Source organism: Nematolebias whitei, chromosome 3 (assembly GCF_014905685.2).
Source record: "Nematolebias whitei isolate Nwh7 chromosome 3, NemWhi1, whole genome shotgun sequence".
In the NCBI taxonomy this organism is placed as follows: domain Eukaryota; kingdom Metazoa; phylum Chordata; class Actinopteri; order Cyprinodontiformes; family Rivulidae; genus Nematolebias; species Nematolebias whitei.
Window position 1 is genome coordinate 24,638,694 of NC_056500.1, and position 18,840 is coordinate 24,657,533.

Genomic DNA, 18,840 nt, shown 5'->3' on the forward strand with positions numbered 1-18,840 from the left:
GTGAATCTCGGCACCGACGGGAACAAAGAATTGTTGAGGTTGATTCTGGAGTCAGGCAGGACTACGAGTTCAAACTGGCACAAGCTTTAAACGTATGTTTACCAGTGCTTTAAAACAAAAGAGTCCCAAGTATTTAAAAAACAAACAAACATCATTTTCTTTGTTGTAAAACTAGAATGTTGTTCTGAGAGTAGCTTCCAGCAGTCCGGTTAGCATCGGGAATGATCTTCTCCTGTATGTTTTATGCCTCCATGTGGCTGAATTCAATACAATTTAACAGTAGATAGATGAAGTTTGTGTTTACGGTGTAGGTTGGATTATAGATGAAACAAACAAAAAAAAAACTTTGTCAATTTTCACAAATAATGAAAAAAGAAATCATAAATAAATAAATTCCAAGTACATGATGTGGTGTGGACGAGCTCAGTGTTCTGACACCAGAGGCCCGTTACAGGAGAACCTCGTATAATCTGGTTTCTGTTATCCCGCCAGGATCTGAGGAAGCAGCACGATGAGCAAGTCTCTCTCTATAAGGATGAATTGGAGCAAACCTTTCAAGCCAAGGTAACAAACGCATCATTTATTTTCTGCTTGTCGATATTTAAATTTTATACTTTTTTTTTTTTTTTTTTACTTAAATCTGCCTGTCTCTTTTAATTTAGTTGGATAATGCCAAGGTGTCTTCTGCGATGAATGACAAAGCTATGAGCTCTGCGAGGGAGGAGCTGCAGGAGTCCCGGATGAGAATAGAGAGTCTTGGTTATCAGATGAGCGCCCTGCAGAAACAGGTGACTCTAAAACACACGTTTAGGCTTATTTTATTGCTGTAACTCCAAAGCACCGGTACCTTTCATTTTTGAGGCTTTCACGTGCATATTAATAATCTTTTTTTAATGTTTTAGGTTGATAAATTTAATTACTTTATTGCTAACATTGAGTGTACACATTTTTAGATGAGTTTATACTTTCTGGGCGTCCAGTGTATCACAGCTCACTCCTCCTGACCAGAAATGCATCAGTGTTTCTGTACAAGTGGAGGAACGGGATCTTGATGGAGGAGAAATTAAACGTCAAGCCACAAGTTAGACAGAATTAAGGTGGTAAATTAATTAACAAACTAGTTCCAACAAAAATGAATCTTTTGCCTTAAAAGACCTTGAATTAGTGGAATTTTCTCCATCAAGAGTTTTGACTTGTTAATGACCGTACAATTTATCCATCCATCCATTATATTTCGCTTGTTCTGAAATCGGGTCTCAAGAGCAGCAGCTGGAGCAGGGAGGCTCAGACATCTCTTTCCACAGCCACCTCTTCCAGTTCATCTAGGAAAACCCCAAGTCGTTCCCAGACCAATCAAGAAACAGTTTCTCCAGCGTGTCCAGTGTCTCCTCCCTGTCGAACATGCCTGAACCACCTCAACAGGCTCCTCTCCATGTGGAGGAGCAGCGGTTCTTCTCCAAGTCTCTTCTGGATAACTGAACTTCTCTAAGGGAGAGTCCAGTTACCCTGTGGAGGAAACTCATTTCAACCGCATGTATCTGTGATCTCATTCTTTTGGTCACTACCCAGAGCTCCAGACCATAGGTGAGCGTAGGAACATAGAATGACCGGTAAACGGTAAGCTTCTCTTTAAAGCTCAGTTCCCTCTTCACCACAATGGACCGACGCAGAGTCTGCAATACTGCAGATGCTGCACCAATCCGTCTGTCAATCTCGCGCTCCATTCTTCCCTCACTCGTGAACAAAACTCAAAGATACTTGAACTCCTCCACTTGAGGCAGAACCTCACCCTCCACCTGAAGAGAGCAATCCACCCGTTTCTGACTAAGGACCATGGCCTCAGATTTGGAGGTGCTGATTCTCATCCCAGCTGCGAACCGCTCCAGTGAGAGCTGAAGATCACAGCACGATGACTCAAGCAGGACCACATCATCTGCAAAGAGCAGAGGTGGAATCCTGAGGTTACCAAACAGGACTTCCTCCACCCCCTGGCTGCACCGAGAATTTCTGTCCATGAAAGTTCTGAACAGAATCGTGACTACAGGCAGCCCTGGTGGAGTCCAACTCCCACCCTGAAGGGTCCGTCTTACTTCCAGCAATGTGAACCAAACTGTTGTTGTTTGGGGGGTGTTCAGTTTGATAGGGTGGGAGAAGACTGCGTTTAATAATGTCACGTCATCACCTTGAGTTAGGGTAGCAGGGTGTCCTCCTTGGAAAATATTCCAGGAAACGCTGACTGGTGTTCTCACCAGCAGTCTGTAAGTTTGGAACAGTGAGCACACACGCCATGTATCAGACAGCAGGACCCGCCCCGCCCTGCTCTGACTGGCTCAATCTGGTTCTGTTTATTGTTTGAAAGCGACGTCAGTGTAATCCCTGTATCATCGTTAGAGTGGATGAATTCAGAACGACCACAACAAAACATGTTTTTTCCCCACTTTTGCAGCTGACTGAGATCCATCACAAGAACTGAGAGCGTTATTTCATGTTAATTCGTGTCCGTTTCACTTGGTTGTCCGAGACGAAAATAGGTTGTCTCGGACAAACTGAAGCCTCTTATGTTGACCTTTGCTTCTTCCTGCACCCTGCGGAGCTCACGGCCCTGAAATCAGGTTGTGTGTCATGAAGCACCGCTGACCATAAAAGCTTTAATTTAAACCCCCGTTTCCTCCACCGGTGCTTGTTCAGTTATTTTCTGCTGCGTTAAGGGTTTGTCCAAAACAATGAAGCTGCGACAGGTTAAGGTTTCGAACTGAACTGATAATAATGGTCTTTGGTGACACGTTTCTTCCTCGGGCTTCCTGGTTCTGATCAGTCCTGTATTTGTGTCTGTAGCTGGCTGCCTCAGAGGATCGTATCAAAGAGCTGGAGGACGCTCTGTCCTCGGAGCGAGATGCGCACCGCCGTGCCATCGAAGGAAAAGAACTAGAAATGTCTGCGCTGAGAGACCGGATGAACGCTCAGCTCAATGAGTACCAGGAGCTGCTGGATGTTAAGCTCGCTCTGGACATGGAAATCAACGCCTACAGGAAGCTGCTGGAGGGAGAGGAACACAGGTGCATCTTTTGTTTTTAGTTGTGTGTTTTAATACGAGCTCTGCAGAACAATGTCATGCCTGAGTTATCAGACACTTTCCTCTGTTTGTTGCCTTTAAAATCCCGATTCCACATCAGGGGCAGGTATTGGATTGTGATTATATAATACTGTGAGTCAAAATAAAAAAAATTAAACCGGAGCAGGCCACAAGGGAATATACAAGATTTCCATTCATAAAGAAGTCCAACTTAAGATCTGAGTTGCGTAGAAACGCTCTGTAGGTGTGTTTCAAGATGTGCTTTAGTTGGTGATTGTGTGTTTCTTCCAGGCTAAAACTGTCCCCCACTCCATCGGCTCGAGTGACTGTTTCCAGGACAACAGGATCCTCCTCTTCCCGCACCTCCAAGAGGAAGAGGGCCGAGGCCGAGGTTCAGGAAGTGTCCGAGATCCGTGGAGAGGAGCAGCTGCTGGTGTCGGAGGAGGCCACGGCTAGCGGAGTCGTCACCATCTCTCCCACCGACATGGATGGAAACGCTGTCACGCTCGCCAACGACACCGAGCAGGTCTGGAACGACTCGGCTAGTTCAGACCAGATCTTAATACGCCCTACAGGCACAACACAGCTGTAGTTTTAATGTGGTTTAATAATGGAGTGCTAAATTGTCAGTTAAATGTAAAAAAAATATATATATATATTTGGCAAACTTCGTGTCAAGGTGATATATATATGAGATATCAGCTTCAAATATAATCTGGTGACTGTAGCAGTATGAAATGTTGAGAAAAGGCAACCCTGAGTTCTAGTTTTACTGGGTTTTAGCAGGAAAAAAAGTATAAAAATAAACTAAATAGCAACAGTATTAAAGTAGTTCGTAGATGATTTTACAGCACTAAACATTCTCAAGAATTTTGTTTGATATTATCCATCTTCACTAAATTGAAACAATATGGAATATATACAATAAAGTAACCCTGTTGAGAAAAGCATTTTGTGATGTCACCTCTGGATCATGGTCCATTCGACCTGTAACGTTACTTTGGGCCAAGGTGCAGCAGAATGAGTCCAAACATCCTCCTGTTCAGTGAGCGCTTTCTGTCCTCCAACCAGACATTAAAGACACTGTCCCATGATGTCCCCGCTACTCAGCAACTGAAGCTGAGTTGAAGAAGTCTTCACAGCTGTGACAGTGCACATGAACACGGTGTTTATGCAAACACCACAGGATTTGTTAATCTAATTTATCATCAGCAGCATAAAGTTGTAAAACTGAACACACAAAGTCTCTGAAATCTGACTCCCCCTGACGTTTGTTGTTTTTAGTTACCGGGTATCTTGTATTTACAATTTCTGTTGCCGTTGTAGAAGATTGTTAGTTTCTTTGTGTTTAACAGGACCAGCCTTTAGGCAACTGGAGAATAAGAAGACAAGTTGATGACGAGGACGAGCTCCTCTACAAGTTCTCCCCCAAGTACGTCCTCAAGGCTGGACGGACCGTCACGGTAAGAATTTCATTTTTTTACGAGCCTTTGTTTTACATCAGATATTTTATACTTCTGTCAAACGAACTTGCGTCAGATACAAACTTCATCCATCCATCCATTATCTTTTACCCGCTTCTTCCATTTTGGGTCACGGGGTTCACTGGTGCCCATGTCCAGCAATCACTGTGCGAGGGGCGGGGTACACCCTGGACGGGTCGCAAGTCCATCACAGGGCCACATAGAGACAAACGAGACAAACAACCATTCACTCTCTCACTCGCACCTAGGGACAATTTAGAGTTACCAATCTGCCTAACATGCAAACTTAAATGTTCACATTACAGAGTTTCCCCCAGATAACTTGCCATGGTGGGGCGCACATCTTGTCTGTGATTTTCGTCTGAGCTGCGTGCTGTTTGTACCGGCAGCTTTCAAACAGGGGGAGGGGTTCAGTGTAAGGGAAGAGACGGAGTGAGCACTGCCTTTAAATTTTTAGCTAGCATGCCTGTATTGCATGCTGCTAGCTTAGTGCTACATCTGTACTGACGGGGGTACGCACAATTCGGTTCAGTAGGCGGGGCGCTCGGTTCTGTTGACGGGGCGGGGCGCCCCGCTTGTATACTAGTTGGGATGGTGCAGATCCGGTCCAGTATCGTATTGGCCTTCAATACCAACATAATTTACATATCGGATTTTTCTGATCCATGATGCATGTTGGCTTCAAACTATAGAATGGATTTCCTGAATGGAGGCGTGTCTCATGAACTCAGAGTAATAAGACCCGCCTCACATTCAGGAAATCCAGTTCATAGTTTGCAGCCAGCTACAACGTGAGGACTGAGTTAGCAGCACTGTGGCTAACAGCTAACAAACTTTTCATCTAAACATGTCCTCTGTGTGGAAGTATTTTACACTAAGCACCACAAAACAAGACAGCAACGTGCAATGTCTGCAGAGCCATAGCGTCACATTAAACCGCGGTAAAGTTAGTTTTACGTTGGATATTCGAGCTCCGGGGCTTCAGCAGGGCGCTACGCTTCTCAACCCAAAACAGGCGACTCGACCCCGGCCAGCCGCGTTCAGTCTGCCTGTCTCTGAGGAGGGACAGACTGAGCGCGGCTGGCCGAAATCAGGCTGCCTGCTTTGGATTGAACAAGAAGAAGACATCGCTGAAGCCCCGGAGCTCAAATGTTTACAGAGAAGTTGCTAAACTTCATCATAATTAATGACCAACCACTATCAGTTGTAGAAAACTAAGGATTTCACAACTTGATACTTGCAGCCAAGATATAGTTTACCCTCCAGGAGATATTTATCAGTACAACAGTAGATAATCATAAAAAACATATGATTTGAAAATTATATTAAAAACAAAAGCAGCTACATTATAAAGTGATGTAAAATACTAAAAACAGGAACATGTCTGTTGATTTATGCCATGAATTTAGCAGATGTTTGAAGCCATTTAACATTATTTTTTATTCATTTATTCATTCATTTAAAAGAAACAGAACAAATTAATCAAAAACAAAACGTTGAATGAAAAGAGTGCAGAAAGAAGAAAAATCTTATTCTGCCCTTTATTTAAAAAAAAAAAACAACTTTAAACAATCACTTAAATTAATCACTTTAATATCCACTTTAAAGCTAGGAATAAAAAGAAACATGTTTTGTGTTAGCAGGATTTAATTCTAACTTTAAAACTTATCCAACATTAATAAAACTTACCTCAAGTTTCCTTTTTAGACATGCATGCATATATTTGTACAAATTGTACTTGAGAGGAGATTATTACAGCCTCATTTAAAATCCGTAATGACGATGATGATATTGGAACTGGATCGGTATCGGCCAATATTTAGATTTAGGTATCAGGATCAGATCGGAAGTATAAAATAAAAAAAAGAATAAAAAAGTGGATCGGTGCATCCCTATATACTAGTAGGGGAAACACTGCATTACACTTTGTAGAAATTACTGTAAATATTGTGTAAATCTGTTGTATTTGTCTCATCTTTGACTGATGATGATGATGATGTGAAGGACATTTCCATCATGTTTCTGGTGTTTTGTTCACAGCTCTTCTCATTTTAAAAATGTTTCACCTACGCAGGTGTAGCTTTGATATTAGCTGCAAAGTCTTGAATAAACTGAGTTTTCAAGAGGAAGAGTTTGTCACAGTGGTGGATAACGACAGCCTCCTTTTCTGCTTGGATCCATGTGCCCTCGCAGATTTCCTCGCGCAGTCTGAGTCGATCAGGAGTCACTTCCTGAAAAGTTGTTCACCCACATTCTAGACATGGTTTGCATTTTGTCCCGTGTGAACACAGTGTTCAGTGTTAAATAATGTTCCTGAACTCCTGCCTCTGTGGAGCCCTGAGCGCTTCACACACAGATGGGACTATTGCAAATATAAAAATATATATATATATAAATAAAGTATTTATGATCATGAGGATTTAAAATCAAAGTGACAAATTTGATTAAATGCACACTTTTTGATTGATTTTCTTCCTATTGTTCCTCCCACTGTTGATGTCCCACCACATCTGTTGATGAGATCAACAGATTAAATATTTACATTTATGGCTTTTGCCTCAGCTCTAACATGTCTGGCTCTGTTTGTATGAATTTGACTCTCAGGTGTGGTCTGCTGATGCTGGAGTCGCCCACAGTCCACCTTCTGACTTACTGTGGAAGAGCCAGGCTAACTGGGGAACAGGAAGTGTCATCGTGACCTCTTTGATCAACGCTGACGGAGAGGTAACGATAAACCTTTTCTTCTTTAGTCATATATTAATATCATAGATTCTTTTGGGCTGACTTCCTGTCCTGCAGGAAGTGGCCACGAGAAGTGTCACCAAGACTCAGGTGGAGATAGAAAACGGCGAAGGGGAGGAGGATGAAGTGGTGCAGACGGTAAAATACTTGTCATTTTTCCCTCGTACATTTTTGGTTCTGAAATACAAAAGCTGAATTCAGATTTAGAGCAGGTCAGGGTGCACTAGGCAGGAGTTTTATTACTAGTTTAAAATCATACCAGAGTGTTAAAAAGTCAAAAACAAGTCAGGGTTCCTGTCCTGTTCTTACAGTTTAAATGTTTCAATGTGAGATAACACACAGGACTTTTTAAATGTTTTTCATTTCCTGCCTTCATTAAAGCGTTTATAAAAAAAACTGTAGAATCATAAAAACTCACGTCTGACCATCAGATGGGCTGACTGAGGCTTACTTTTTAGTCTGCCTCTCAGCCACATGGCTGTGTGGTTACCATGGAGACCACAATGAGCCACTGTTTGCACTTTTAACTTTTATTTTCTTCACACTTCACAGTTTATTCTTCAAGGTTCTAACTAAACATTTGTTTGTTCTTCAGGGCAAAGTGTCGTCAAGAGAGTGTGCCGTGATGTGAAGCCTTCTGCTTGTGTTTATGGTTTTATCCACTTATCTTTGTGTATTTTATTATTACTTTTTATTGAGAGCCATTCCAATAAGAATTTTGCTCATTTAGTGTTTTTATCATTTCAGACTTTACTAGAAATTTTTAGAACATTTGGGCTGTTTTTGTTTTTGTTTTTTTTTTCCTTGAAATATAGTCAGCAGAACCACTGTCAGTAAACAAGACGCCAAAAAACTAAATCTGAACTGTTCATCCCAAGTATTTGTACACTTTATTTTGGTCAAATCTGCTGTAGATTAAATTTTTTGTAACATAATAGTAATCTGCAAAAAAGAAGAAAAAAAAAATCTAATGAAACGTTGAGAAAATGCATTTATTTGGCAATAATGCCAACTTTCCAGTGAAATATTCAGTTTTTGGTTGTCAGCTGTTGGAGTTAAAGGCACAAAACAAAGTGAAGACATGCAGGACACGTTGTCCTTGCGAGTCCTGGTCTTAGAGTTTTTCCACTTAACAGGTTAGACCAGGGGGTGGTTCTGATCTGGTTCTAGTTATCGCTCGTGTTATTCCACTGCTGATCTGACTTCTCCATGTTAAAACAAAGTATTTTGGTTTAAATTAAGCAAAGTAAAAGTAAAACCTACTACATATTTTTAGACATAAAATTCAGAGCATTTCATTGGGTGCTGGTCTCCACGAGTCCACCTTAAGCTCCAGACAGGAAATAGTTTGTGTTGAGATGGAACTTTTTAGAACCAGAGCTTACAGTGCTGGGAACACAAAGAACCGGAGTCAGCTCCAGTTCAGCGTTGAAACCTGTTTGCTGGAAGAAACCTCGTAGATCAGGAGCCTCAGGCATGAAGTGTCCAAACACGCAAACAGCCTTTTCCATGCAAAAGTTCAAATGCATCATTACAGACAAATATGGAGACATGCGCACGTTTCTACAGGTTTTGGTTTGTTGGCAACACGTCAGGGGCATGCTGGGAAATAATTATCAGACACTCCTGAGGGGTAGAAGAAGCAATATCTCCTGCTTTGTGTTTGACGGATGCTGGAGTGGAAACAGTTTGGTTTATGGTCAGTGAGAAGTGAAACTCGTTCTTTTTCCTGCTCCTGATGTCGCCCCTCACAGAAGAATCGAACATTAACAACAACAAATATTAAATAAGTGTCAAATAAGAGTGAGATAAACATTTCCTCAGTCATCTTAGCGTCCCGCATCAAATCCATCCATTATTTTCCGCTGGCATGCAAACCAAACTCACACCACTTGTATAGAGACTGACCAGCCCGTAGCAACGGGCCCCCTATCACATACTCATGGAGTATGGGAGCCCCCACAGTGTACCATAAGGAACACGGTCGAAAGCTTTCTCCCATTCCACAACATGTTAACTGGATGGGCAAACTCCCATGACCCCTCAAGGACTCTAGTGAGGGTAATGAGCTTGTCCAGTGTTCCTCGGCCAGGTCGGAACCTGCATTGTTCCTTCTGGATCTGAGGTTAGACCAACGATTGGACTCGTTTCTTCAGTATCCCCGAATGGACCTTACCAGGGAGGCTAGGAGAGTGATGCTCCTAAAAGCAGATGGCCGCTCGTCCTGAGCCTAGTTCTAGAGGCTGAAATGGGGTCGATGGGGCCATTCCCACATGTCGTGGTGTCTATGAGCAAGACACCTAATCTCTAATTGCTCCCCGGGTGCTCAATAGCTGCCCACTGCTCCACTGGGTGTATCCCAGGTGCGATGGGTTAAATGCAGAGAACTAATTTCATCATTGTATGGGAACATACAATAACGACAACATATAGCACTTATACTTAGTTCTGCCAGAGGTTTCTTCCTGTTAAAAGGGAGTTTTCCTTTCCATTGTTGCTGTTTTGCTTGCTTAAAGATGGGAAGGTGGGCTTGAGCACCACATTAAAGTGTTGAACAAATGTTGAATCGTCAACTTTAATCACAAACTGAAAGATTAAATACAAACTGTTGTGAAAAAACAGTCTGTTAACTAAAAGCTAAGATTCTTTCTTCCCATTCGACCAGATTTTTTCTAATGCCGTCTAATTTTCAGCTCAAGACGTAGATAAAAACTAAATGCTGCAGAGAAGCTGCGTTTAGACTGCAACAAGTTTTAAACAAGGAAAGACGACTCCCATCAGAACCAGCCGGGTGGTGACTCGGAAACATTAACTAACAACGTCTCACCATTTCACCTGCTCTGCAGCGTCACTCCGTCACCTGACCAGTAACTGTTACAGGAGCGCATAAATCTCACATTTCATTGTGCATTATGCTTAAATATTCTTGGATTCATGCACAGTTTAGTACATCAGATTTTTATTTTGTGTGCTCCCATTTTCTTCAAGTTGTTGTGCATGAGGCCTTGGGTTTCTCTCTTGAGAAGTCTTGAATCTTTCTCCTGTGTAAATTTACTGTTTTTGCTTTTTGTATCACTACAAAACACTAAGCAGGAGGTCTAAATTTAAGCTGTAGTTGAGAATTTTAGAATTTAGAGGTATTTGGGAAATACTTCTTAAAACCAATTAAAGAACTACTGGTAGTTATGTTGATTAAAATATAGGGGTTTGATTTTTAAACTGAAATAGAACTGGTTCCTTTAAATATTTATGTAGTAATAATGAGTTGTATGGAAAAAAGTTAGATTAGTGTCTGTATTCAGAGTAAATAAGGATTCTTCGAGCCTGTTCATATTTGTCAAAAACATTTTGCCAACAGTTCATCTCCTCACACACTTCATGTACTTCAGACACCTGAACCAATATTTTGACATGAACATAATTCAGAGCCATTTCAGTCACCGTTTTAATTTAACTCTTAATAAACTTACCCATAATTACCTTCAACCTCAGCTCTGCGTTAAATCAGGAAAATATCATGAAACGTAACGCTGTTGCTCCGTGATCGACAGTGAACCTGCAGCTCCAAGCAAATAAAACAAACTAAACTGTAAAGAAACTCATTCTCACGTCCTTCCGTCTTTGATCCCAACAGAACAAATTGTTTGGTTATAATAAACAGTCTTTAAAACTTTTCGCTTAATAAACTAAAAGCTGTATTTTAGAGTATTCCCACAAATTGCAGATTATTATTAAAAAGTTGACAGATGAGTAAATTGTTTGGGTTTTTTTTTTTTTTTTACGCCGAGAGGTCCTCTCAGCTTCCTGTGAAGCTGTTCACACTGCCAAGAGGTCCAGACCACCTCCAGAGGTGGTTCAAGTTAAAACGGCACAGCTGAAGACTGACGTTAACAATGTGAACAGGGTCTCAAAGACATAAAGAGCTTCCTGTCTGCGAGTATTTTACCTGACAGCTACACTGAAATCTGACGTTGTTTCTACTTTAAGGATTCATTTCAATTTACCTCGGTGTAGAAGATCTACAAGAATCCTCTGAGCTTCTTCCAGATGTTCTCCTCATTTGAGTCCCAAAAATCTCAGCCTTTTGTATTCCCTCTTTTGTTCAGACGTGGTCAGTACCCAGAGTTCTTGTTCTTGTTCGTACCCAGAGAGGGCCAACGTGGAGTCGGCTCTGGTGTCTCAGATTTTAGCTCATGGTCAAAAGCAGCATCTCACCAGGCTTCAGCTGTTGGCAAACTTAAACCAAGAGAAAAAATAAGCTCCCTCCAGTCTGAGTTTGTCTTTGCCTCAAGTGGAGGAGTTTTAAGTTCCTGAGAGTTTTGTTTACATCTGATTTTTGGATGGAAACATAGATGGATGGGCTTCTTGAGCAGTAATGAGGGTGTTGCTCCTGTTAGACGTAGTGGACAAAGTTGAGTCCAAAGGCGAAGCTCTTGGTGTACTGATCTGTCTTCATTCCAGCCCTCCCCTGCAGTCATGAGGTATGAATCAGAAAGAACGAGATCCCAGATACAAGTGAGTGACCGGGCTCAGCCTTGGAGATGGAGTGAGGAGCCTGCAGTAGATCCAAAGAAGTCTGCTGAGGTGGATCAGGCATCTGATCTTTAAATTGTTTTCATGGAAAGTCCCACTAGGTGGGAACCCTTGGGCAGACTGAATTTTCTGGAGGGATAATGTGTTTTGGGGGCTGGGAATGCTTTGGGTTCCCCCCCAGGAGAAGCATGAGTGTATCTGAGAAGACATGTCTGGAGCAGTCCTCCTGGAGCACGTATCCATGGCACCATCCATCTGCAGATGTGAAGGATGATCTCAACCTGGCAGGCTTCATTTCTAAACTCTAGTCCAGTTGATTAAGTCCTGAATGTAGGGCTGACTGGAGGTGGGAACAAAGACTGCGGCAGGTACGAGGTGGGCAGTCATGCGTGTGGCTCATTGGTCGCTTCGGCACAAACACTTTAATTCAGTGAAACCAACAAAATTAGCCTTTATCTCCTCAAGGATTTGTGTTAATAAGTAGTCCTGACCCAGTGAGATGTGTCCTTCAGGCTTCAGTGACTCCAACCTAAACCCCTGTGGTCCGTGTCACAGACACCTGCCCTGTTGCTGGAGGACTTGAACTCCTCAGAAAAGCCTTTTTTGTCTTAACTTGGAAGAACCGTGACATCTATTCCAAATGTTTTCCTTGACTCTAGTTCTGGGCTGCAGTCGGACTTGGTTCTGTTGTAGCCCCAGGTGGTCTCTCCTGGTCTGTTCGGTGTCCTGACTCCTGAACCTGCAGGTTAAAGCCACGTAGAGGTGGAACGACAAGTTGAGAATAAAGTCAAAGCCAAAATATGGTATTTAGAGATATAAACAGGAATCAAAACCCAAACCGTCACCGATGCAAAGCCAGATGTTTCATAGTAACTTCGTGCACATTAAATATTTTGGCACATCTGGACCTCAGTAAGTAACCTTCTGAAGAGAACACGGAATTCAAGGTCCACACTGTTTATTTGAGACTTTTGTTGTGAAGGTCTGAAGGAAGTTCTTTGAGTTCTGCTGTTGACACAACTACACCTTGAACTGCCTAAATAGCCTTTTATGGATATTTTGCTAACAGGCTCGACTCCAACAGTTGATGTTAAAGTTTTAATCAATGATTTCCTATAAAAAGTAGCATTTGGAGCTTGTGTTAATGACTTTCAGCTACTGTCACACCAAGTTTTAGCTTGATATTTAAACTCAGCTGATATGGAGCCATTTTGTGTTTGATAATATCGCTTAGCTTTGGCAGCCATTTTGAATCGTGTTGGCTACGGACACTGAGACAAGTCCAGATTAGTCTGGAAACACCTGTTTGCCTTTAATCGTGATATTTCAGTCTCAGATGTTTGAAACAACAGAAAGCTCTTCCTCAACGTTTTCCTTCGTGGTGACCTTAATATGTTGTCGTTTGAGCAGGAGGAGTGATCAGGTGCTCATCTGAAGAAGTACGTAGTACATCTTAGGTTAATCGTTTCATAGAACATTATGGGATACGTTTTTACAAGCTCATAAAACAAGTTGAAGAGAGTAAAGAGTTGTGGACTTCAGTTTATTCTGAATATAAAGATTTGGAGTCACGTTCCCATAATGGGAAACTATAAATAAATAAGTCTGGGATGAATTGTTTTATTTTTTATATAGATTGTGATGTGGTTTTTTTTTTTTACTCATAGCCTTGTTGTTCCTGTGGATGTGGAGGGGGTTTAAATAAAAAATGTACTTTTTTCCTTTTATGATTACATGTTGATCTAATTTTTGTACGATCAATAAAATTTTCCATTAAAAAGTTGTATTTTTGATTTTGTATGTGAGGGGAAAAAATGAAGCGTCTGAATGTTTTGAAGATTTAATGGAGACTAGGACACCAAACGAAACTTAAATGACGTTGGTTTGTAAATGTATCCTTTTAACAGATGAGATCCATCAGCTGATTTAATGCTGCTCAGCCTGTTGGCTCCTGAACGCTGCCAAGACCTAGGAGATCATGGACTGCAGGTGGTCAGAACACGCTCCTCATGGAGAGATGGTGTGTGGATAACATCCAGTTCTTGGGCCTGCACAATTCATCAGATCTGACTTTAAATATGTAACCTGGGTGTTGGGGAGTCCTCAGATCTGGCCTCCCTCACACTCGGGGTAATGGGCTAATTAGAGCACTATGGAAAACTGAAAGAGGACCTTTAGTTCCTGGAGCCATGGCATCCATCTCTGCTGCAGATACAAACACCATGACCTAAACATGGGGGTTGGTGCCACGCTGCACTTGCTGTTTCTGATTGGTTTGCACAGCTCTGGTGTGTTTATAGTATAATTTAAAGTTGAGTTGTGCATAATAACAAGAAAGATAAATAGTTGTCAATCTTTTGTGTGTGTGTGGTTGTGTTTAGTTGGCTGTGTCAGCCATCTTGAAATGGTTTAAGATCCGCTGTAACGGAGTCCAGAGTCGTTTCCTCGAGTGTCCAGCAGGGGGCAGTGATGTGCTCTGACGGCAGGGGAGGACTCCGGAGGCGGAATGGAATCAGCGAAGAAGTAGTTATTTCGGAACCAACACTGTGAGCTCAGGTGTTCAGGATGTTGCTGGTTCTACCCGAGGATCAGAAAGACCACCTCTCCTTCCTTCAGACCGTGGAGCCCTCCGGTGAGTTCTGACTCCTGTCTGTCCGGTTCTGGTTCCGGTGGCTGTGAGCGGGTCAGCAGGAAGCGGAGCTCTGGTTCTTTAGGAATGTATTGTTACTGAAAAAAAACACTGAACGAATTCTAATGAAACTTTACACCTGATGATTACAATTCAAGATGGTCGCCACAGCCAGCTGACCCCAGAAGAACAAAAATGGCTGTAATGTAAGAGACACTAAAAGTTTGGTGTGGTTGTAATTTAGAGACACTAAAAGTTTGGTGTGGTAGTCCCTGAATCTGATCCACAACACACAGCTATGTTTAAAACAGATACCGTCACAGATTATTTATAAAGCACTAAAAACTGCAACAAGGCCAACCAAAGTGCTGTACAGCAAAATCTAAACAAGCAAAGTGCACAGAATAAAATGCATAGATCCACAGAGGTAAAGATAAGAACTAAATGACTGCGTGGGTTTTCTCCGGGTACTCCAGTTTCCTCCCACAGACCAAAAACATGCATGTTAGTCTGATTGGTAACTCTAAATTGTCCCTAGGTGTGAGTGAGAGAGTGAATGGTTGTTTGTCTCGTTTGTCTCTATGTGTCCCTGTGATGGACTTGTGACCCGTCCAGGGTGTCCCCCGCCCCTCGCACAGTGATTGCTGGACATGGGCACCAGCGACCCCCCGTGACCCAAAATGGAATAAACGGGTAAAGATAATGGATGGATGGATGGTACTAGTACTAGGTACAGGGTACTAGTTGTATCTGTTGGGCAGTGTTTACAGAACTTTTTTTTCCTCCTCAGTGGTTGAAGAGTTTGGCCGTATTGCGTTGGAGTTCTTACGAAGAGGAACTAGTCCAAAGATTTACGATGGGGCAGCAAGTAAGTTTGTTTCCAGCTGTTGTTGTTCGGGTCCAGATGTTCTGACAGAACATTGTTCGTTTCGGTTCTGCAGCCCAGGCTGAACTGGCAGATGGTGAAGAGTCCACTTATGGTTTTAGTGTCACCTTTCGATTTGTTTTTTAGGTGTTTAACTGATGAGGTTTGTTTTTTCTGTTATGAAGTTTTTATTTTTTATCAAAATGTATGTAAGATTTTAGAAATATATATTTTAGTTTATTTTCCTCCTCCTTCTGTCAGAACATTAAGTTCAAAGTTCATGATGCTTTCAGGGAAGCTGTGTGTTCCTGTGGAAGTGGTCCAGCGTGGAGTGGAGGGTCTGGTGTTCCTGCTGATGGAGAGCTCCAAACACATGGTGGGATCAGAGTCACTCTGTGCAACAACAACAACAAACGTTCAGGCACATTTTCATCCATTATCTTTACTCGCTTCTTCCTTTCCACGTCGCAGGAGGTCAGGCACAAAATCAGCATAAAAAATTATTAATTTGTAGAGAAAAACATGATAAACTATGCATCACTGTAGCAAAAATTTCATTTTCAAAACGGTGGCTAAAAGCTTCAACCAGCAGAATTGTAGCTAAAAGCTAAAACAAGCCAAACAATAGGAAAATGCTTAACTGAGCACAACAGTAGCTTAAAAGTTAAACTAGCTAAACAGTCAAAAACTGAAATTATTAAACTGTAAAGGCTCAAATTATCTGAATCATAGCAAAGTGATAAAGTTAGCAAAACAATAAATAAAAACTAAAATCAGCTAAATGTTAGCTAAAAGCAACAACTGAAAACTAAATTCAATACAGTTTATTTATATAGTGCCAAGTCATAGCATGTCATCTCAGGGCTCTGAGCAGAAATAAAATAATAAAACAGAAGCTTTATGTTAAAATTAGTAAAATAGTAGCAAAAAGCTTCAACCAGCGGAATTATAGCTAAAAGCTAAGATTTAGCAATACACAAGGAAAAGTGAGCAGAACTGTAGCCAAACGTAAACTAACTAAACTTTAGCTAAATGCTGTAATCAATTAAAATCAAATTACCGTAACCATAGTGAAGTGATATGGTCAGCAAAACAATTGCTAAAATCTAAAACCAGTAGAGCGGTATATATAATCTAAAATTAGCAGAACAGAACCTAAAAGCTGAAATAGCTAAAAATTGTAGGTAAAAGCTCAAATTAGTAGAATCGTTAAAAAAAAAGATACAATTCACAAAACAGTAGCTAAAAGCTAAAACTGTCAGAGAAGCTAAAAGGAGCAGAAGACAAAAATGGCGCTGGTATGCTGAAGTCAGTTTCATAGAAAACAGTTTTGAAGGAATTGAAGTTTTAAAATAATGATTGGTGTCTTTTTTTAAATAAAGTTTAATATTTTGAAGAATAGACGTCAGGAAAAACTACAAGTCCCAGCAGCCTTATCCAGGTTGGGTTCAACTTTTAAATCATTTAAATGACACAAAACTACTGCAGGAAAGCTGAGCCATCAGAGTCCAGAACCTTCACCGTCTCATTCTGTGTTCAGATCTCTGAAGTGGACTTTCTGGACTCCGTTATAGTTCTGGGATTCAGTGAAGAGCTTAATCGGTTCCTGTTGCAGGTGACCTTTAGCGTTCTATAATTGTCTGGTTCTTTGAGCAGAACGGTCCTTTAAACTGTTCTGATGTTCCAGCTGTACCAGGAGCACCGCGGGCAGATCCGGACCCTCCTGAACCAGCTGGTTTACAGTCAGCCGGCCTACCAGAACCTGGAGTGGAGGCTGGACGTTCAGGTGAGGGCGGTACTGAATGTTCTGCTGTCTCCTTGTTTAAAATGTTTTGATCCAAATGTGCGTTCTGAACAAAACCTGTGTGTGATCACATGAAACCCATTTCACTCTGATGGTACCAGAGGTTCTGAACAGGTCCGTACGGTAGCCCTAAGGTGTAAATGAACAACATTTGAAAAAACGGAATTACATTTGACAAAAAAAAAAAAAAAAAATCACAACAACATTAGAAAAAAAAACAGAATTACATTAAGCCAACTAGGAAGTTTTTTTTTTTTTTACTTTATTAACAGCATAAAACCAAACAACAGAACAATATACAGTACATCCTGACGCATGCTCAATAATCCATGTAGAAAAATGTACAAAAGTTAAGTCGGGTCCTCTGGAGGCTTCTGTGTTCAACTGTCTTCCTCATACAATGCTGTTACTGCTAATATCACTCAGCCCCCTGTGGATAGCAAGCAGCCATCAGGGTGCTAATGATCCATTGTTAGGCTGATGGTCCTCCTTGATTCATGTGAACAACTGGTTTTAAATGTCAACAACTAACTGGTTGACCCACTGGTTGAAGGTGCTATTTATAAGACTGAGCTGAATACAGCTCGTCAGACTGAAGAAGCCTTTCGGATGAAAGATGAAACGTTTCTACGATTTTATTTATTTTTTGTTGTTTTTTGAACATCCAGAGGACCTGACAACTTTTTTAGAATATACAGTACACACATATCTCTGATGTGTGCTGTATATTGTTCTGTTGTTTGGTTTTATGCTGTTAATACAGTAAAAAAATAAAATAAAATCCTGTTTGGCTTAATGTAATTCCGTTTTTTTCAAATGTCATTGTTTTTTCTAATGTTGTTCATTTACACCTTAGGGCCACCGTAGGTCCGTCATGTTTATGGAACTGGTTTGATCGAGAGGTTGCTGTGTAAAGACTGAAGCAGAATCAGTCCAGTTCTACCAAATTCAAAGCCCTTTGATTGGAGTAAACTTGAGTTACTCCTGATCATATCACTAATCTCACATTCAGACTAGATCCAAATGGGTCAGAACCAGCACATCTGTCCCGGTCCTCACGGCTCTAACTCTGGTTACTGTTTCTTCCTGCTGTCAGCTGGCGAGTCGTTCGCTCCGTCAGCAGGTCGTTCCCATGGTGACGACACGACTGCTCCTGACCTCTGGTTCCGATAGCAGCAGCAGAGTTCTGCAGACTGACCCGAGAACCCTCCTGCACATCATCTCCACTCTGGAAGCTGCTTTAGCTGCGGTGAAGACCAGCCACACCCGACGGATCCTACGGAACATTAAATAGCTCTTTGTGGAACATGTTCTGAATCTTTCAGAACGTGTTCAGAACCGGGTGTTTCTGGACCTCCTGTGGTTCAACATTCTGCCTTCATGGATGATAAAAGTTCAGCATCTCTGCAGAGATGCAAAGCAGAACGTGTGATTTGATCCTGATGAGAAAGTTTGTTTTTGCTGAGACACTTCATTCATGATGTTCCGAGTCTGATCGGGCCAAACTGGGTCAAAGGTTCTGTGTGTAGTACTGCAGTTCTCTTAATAAAATGTGTATAAAATGTATTTGTGGTGGTTTATTTAGGCACAGAAGAGATTTTAAAACAGAACATCTTTTCCTGTTAAACATGTTTTAAGTTTTCAAACGTGATGGTTTACAGCCGCAGAGACACAGAGGACAGATTTGCAGCTGCAGAGAAAGAGGACAGG

General features: G+C 41.5%; 2 protein-coding genes across 2 annotated transcripts in view; both read left to right on the forward strand.

The window, feature by feature from the left end:
- The window catches only part of lmnb2 (lamin B2), a 16,352-nt gene extending 8,101 nt beyond the window's left edge, over positions 1-8,251 (forward strand). The window contains exons 6-14 of the mRNA XM_037698144.1: positions 1-92; positions 493-564; positions 663-788; positions 2,836-3,056; positions 3,365-3,599; positions 4,429-4,536; positions 7,162-7,281; positions 7,357-7,437; positions 7,895-8,251. Of these exons, the coding sequence (XP_037554072.1) occupies positions 1-92; positions 493-564; positions 663-788; positions 2,836-3,056; positions 3,365-3,599; positions 4,429-4,536; positions 7,162-7,281; positions 7,357-7,437; positions 7,895-7,930 (1,091 nt within the window). The 3' untranslated portion in view covers positions 7,931-8,251. The remainder of the gene's footprint in view (positions 93-492; positions 565-662; positions 789-2,835; positions 3,057-3,364; positions 3,600-4,428; positions 4,537-7,161; positions 7,282-7,356; positions 7,438-7,894) is intronic.
- A 6,021-nt stretch (positions 8,252-14,272) lies between these two features.
- commd2 (COMM domain containing 2) lies at positions 14,273-18,659 on the forward strand. The gene is made up of 6 exons (XM_037674719.1): positions 14,273-14,464; positions 15,252-15,329; positions 15,620-15,702; positions 16,867-16,941; positions 17,014-17,112; positions 18,227-18,659. Exons 1-6 carry the CDS (start codon positions 14,398-14,400, stop codon positions 18,422-18,424), a joined length of 600 nt encoding a protein of 199 aa, XP_037530647.1. The 5' UTR covers positions 14,273-14,397; the 3' UTR covers positions 18,425-18,659.
- Positions 18,660-18,840: the final 181 nt, after the last annotated feature.

What these genes read in the sequence shown, in the direction of transcription:
- commd2 (XM_037674719.1), top strand. Translation starts at nt 14,398, where the DNA reads ATGTTGCTGGTTCTACCCGAGGATCAGAAAGACCACCTCTCCTTCCTT. An exon ending in TCAGACCGTGGAGCCCTCCG is followed by an intron (nt 14,465 to 15,251) that starts GTGAGTTCTGAC and finishes TTTCCTCCTCAG; the next exon opens with TGGTTGAAGAGTTTGGCCGT. An exon ending in TGGAGAGCTCCAAACACATG is followed by an intron (nt 15,703 to 16,866) that starts GTGGGATCAGAG and finishes TTCTGTGTTCAG; the next exon opens with ATCTCTGAAGTGGACTTTCT.